At 59.4% G+C, this 3,220-nt stretch overlaps 1 protein-coding gene across 1 annotated transcript in view; it reads right to left on the bottom strand.

Moving 5' to 3' along the window:
• SOGA1 (suppressor of glucose, autophagy associated 1) overlaps nucleotides 1-3,220 on the bottom strand; it is a gene marked incomplete at its 3' end in the record, with an annotated part of 23,558 nt that overhangs the window by 414 nt on the left and 19,924 nt on the right. Inside the window, 6 exon segments of the mRNA XM_009070622.1 lie at nucleotides 3-670; nucleotides 902-972; nucleotides 1,355-1,426; nucleotides 1,527-1,778; nucleotides 2,765-2,818; nucleotides 2,898-3,011. Of these exon segments, the coding sequence (XP_009068870.1) occupies nucleotides 3-670; nucleotides 902-972; nucleotides 1,355-1,426; nucleotides 1,527-1,778; nucleotides 2,765-2,818; nucleotides 2,898-3,011 (1,231 nt within the window).

Genomic DNA, 3,220 nt, shown 5'->3' with positions numbered 1-3,220 from the left:
GCTGGAGCGGATGGCCTGCCGCACGCAGTTGGTGATCTCCTTCATGTCATCGCTCATGTTGCCGGAGATCTCCAGGTCGTGCAGTGACGGGGGGAAGTGAGGCACTGGCGGCACCGCGCTCTCCACCGCACCGCTGTCCAGCAGCTCCCGCTGCTGCTTGGAGAAGTTGCCCAGCCACTGGCTGTAGGTGCCCTCGGCACTGGCTGACTCCTCCGGCTCCTTCGGCTTGGCCATGGTGAACAAGAATCCAGGTTCAATCATGATCTTCCCCTCCTTGTTGTGCACCAGAGGTGCCTCCAGCCGCCGCACCACCGGTGGGCTGTAGTAGATGCGGATCCCTGTCTTGTCAGGTGCTGTGTAGCTCCTCTGTATCTGCTTCTGGGCTGGGTCTTGCCCAGAGAGGCTGTTTGCCCGTGAGTAGTCCCAGGAGGAGATGCCAAGCTTCTCCTTGGCCAGGCTGTCAGGGGCAGGTTGTTCAATATTCACATATGTACAGTTTGAGGGAGGAAGGCTGGCGCTGTCCCGGATCCCGTTGGGCAGCAGCTGGGTGGTTGAGGATGCCTTTTTGCCCAGGGAATGGTCACCCAGCCCTGGCACAGTCTTTCCAGGGAGGTAGGGAGAACAGTCAAGCAAGCTTTCAAACTCTGACATGGAGGAAACAGACTTGGTCCTGTGGGAGGAGAGAGCATGGGGATCAAAAGGGCACAGGGCAGCAGGTTGGGAGACAGCTGGAAGAACTCTGCTCCCACCCCAACAAGACCTTCCTGGTCACCTAGTCCTGCCCCTCATGGGGAGCCTTTAGCTTCCAGGACTACCCTGCATCTGCCCCTGACTGTCAGAGATGCCAAGCCCAGGAGCCTCCTCCATGCTCTGGGGACCATGAAGACACCAGCACACTCACCTTTTGAGGTTGGTTCCCTTGGCTTCTGCTTCCGAGATTGTCTCCTTGTCTGTGATTTTCTCATTGAGAGCCTAGGAGGGCACAGGAGAAAGCTCCGGGGTCAGCAAGCACAGCACCAAAGCATGGTGATGGGCTGGAGAATGGGCTGCATCCTGCTCCCCTCCAGCACTACCAGCTCACACACATCCAGGCCCAGCATCCCATTCCCAGGGCTGCATGGGGCTCAATGCATCCACATCTATTTTAAATTAGCTTTTCATAACCCCACGGAAGTCCTGAGGGTTCAGCCTTACCCTCCACCTTCTCATTCTTCCCAGTTCCAGGTGCTCCCACTTGCAGCTTCACTAGCTGTTCGAGGGGGTGTTATTTGGGGTTCACACAACCTCCCATCAGCCTTAGCATAGACCTGAGCCCAGTGAACACCATGAGAGCCCTCCACCTTCTCTGACCCACCTCTTTCCAGTTGCTGCCATGCTTCTCCATTTCAGAGTGCTTCAATGCCCATGGGTTGGTTCCCTTCTGCAACTGGAGAACATGTCAGTCACTCAATGGGTGCAAGCCACAGCATTCACCAGAGGCAAGTGGCAGAGGCTGGAGGACACGTTCAGGATGGGGGACACCATACCTGGTTGAGTTTGTTCTGCAGGTCCTTCGCTTGCTGCTCTGCCTGCTGCTGCTCCTCCTTGAAGCGGGCCAGCAGCTCCACCTTCTCCTGGTTCCAGTTCTTCTCACTGATCTGCAGCTGCTTCGTGAGGTCCATGACGGCACTGTAGGACTCAGCCAGGAGATGTTGGTGCTCCTCACGCTCCCTCTTCAACGCCACCTTCCAGTCTGGCAGTGCACGCTCTGCAATCCCTTTGCCTGCCTTTGACTCCAGCTGTGGGGACATGTTGGTGGCTGTGGGGGACCCATGGCTCCAGTGTGGTGCCAAAGGGGCAAGGCTGTGGGCATCCCACCTGCCCAGGTCAGGCAATAAGTGTGTCCCCAAGGCCCTGTGCCGTGGGCACAGCTCAGCCTGGCTCACAGCCACGTCGTGCCAGCTGGCCCGGCAGACGGTCACCCAGCAGGACACGGCCTGAATGTCCTGCCTGCCCGGCTGTGCCTGCACTCCTGCCTGCAGGACCTGGCTCCTGGAGAGGGGCAGCATCACCTGCAGGGCTGGCAGAGTGGACCCCAAGGATGCTGCTGCCATTGGAGTGCTGCCACCACCGCAGCTCTGCTCTCTTTGGGGAGCAGTGAGGGGAATTAGGGACCATTGCTGAGCTCTGCCTGGAGAAATTCTGCCTGGAAAGTGTTGGCACCTGCTCTAGGGAGCAGAGCTGAAGTACAGCCATGGACTGCTGCCAGCACAGTGTGAAGGAGCAGAAACCCCTCATCACTGGGAGGGCAGGGCTGAGGGACTGATGGGACTGCTTCTGCAGGCAGGAGCATCCCCCAGTGCCCAGGCTGCCCTCCCTCCACCTCCTGCTCTTGCCATGGCCATACCTTTGCAGCATCCCTGGGGGTGCAGAGCCCCCACCTGTGTGCCTCAGGGAAGGAGAGGTGGGCTCTGATACTGCTCTCAGATGCCTGTCCTGGGGAGGGATGCTGAGCCCCTGTCCCATTCCACCCTCCCCAGACAATAAAGGAATAAAGACCATCCTCTGCTACTCCACAGTCAGACTTCCCTGCCAGCCTCGTTGCTATAGAAACTCGCCTGCTGGAGGGGCTGGCAATTTACAGGCTAATTAAGATTCCCACAGTGCCACCCTGCTCCCAGCTCTGCCCAACAGCTAGCGCTTGGCACAGGGCACAGGCAGCACCTCAAGCCCCACCAGGCAATGTGGGGGCTGTACCAGTCCACGGGGTGTTCAGGGCTCCCACCTGGGCGATGTGGCACTTGAGCTCAGCACGCTCCATCTCCCAGGCAGCCTTGGCCTTGGTGAACTGCTGCTGCAGCTCGCTGGCACCGCGTCGCTCCTCCCGCAGCCCCGGGCATCCCCCAGGTGTCCTTGGCCGTGTTGAACTGCTGCTGCAGCTCGCTGGCCCCGCGTCGCTCCTCCCGCAGCTCCGTGCACAGCTCCTTCAGGGTCACCTTCATGTCCGCCAGCGTCTTGATGCACTCGTTGGGCTGTCAGGGGAACAGGGGTGAACACAGGCAGCTGGGGCACCGTGCCAGAGGGGATCCAGTGGGGTGAGACCACCCCAGCCCTGCTGCTCCAAAGGCAAAGGGACTCTGAAGGACATCTGAGGGAGTTGGGTTTGTTTAGTCTTGAGAAGAGGTGGCTCTGGAGTGACCTCATGGCTCTCTACAACTACCTGTAAGGAGGTTGGAGAGAG

The sequence above is a fragment of the Acanthisitta chloris genome, unplaced genomic scaffold, assembly GCF_000695815.1.
Source record: "Acanthisitta chloris isolate BGI_N310 unplaced genomic scaffold, ASM69581v1 scaffold23502, whole genome shotgun sequence".
Taxonomy (NCBI): domain Eukaryota; kingdom Metazoa; phylum Chordata; class Aves; order Passeriformes; family Acanthisittidae; genus Acanthisitta; species Acanthisitta chloris.
Note: the sequence above shows the minus strand (reverse complement) of the source record. Positions and strands in the feature narration are given on the sequence as shown.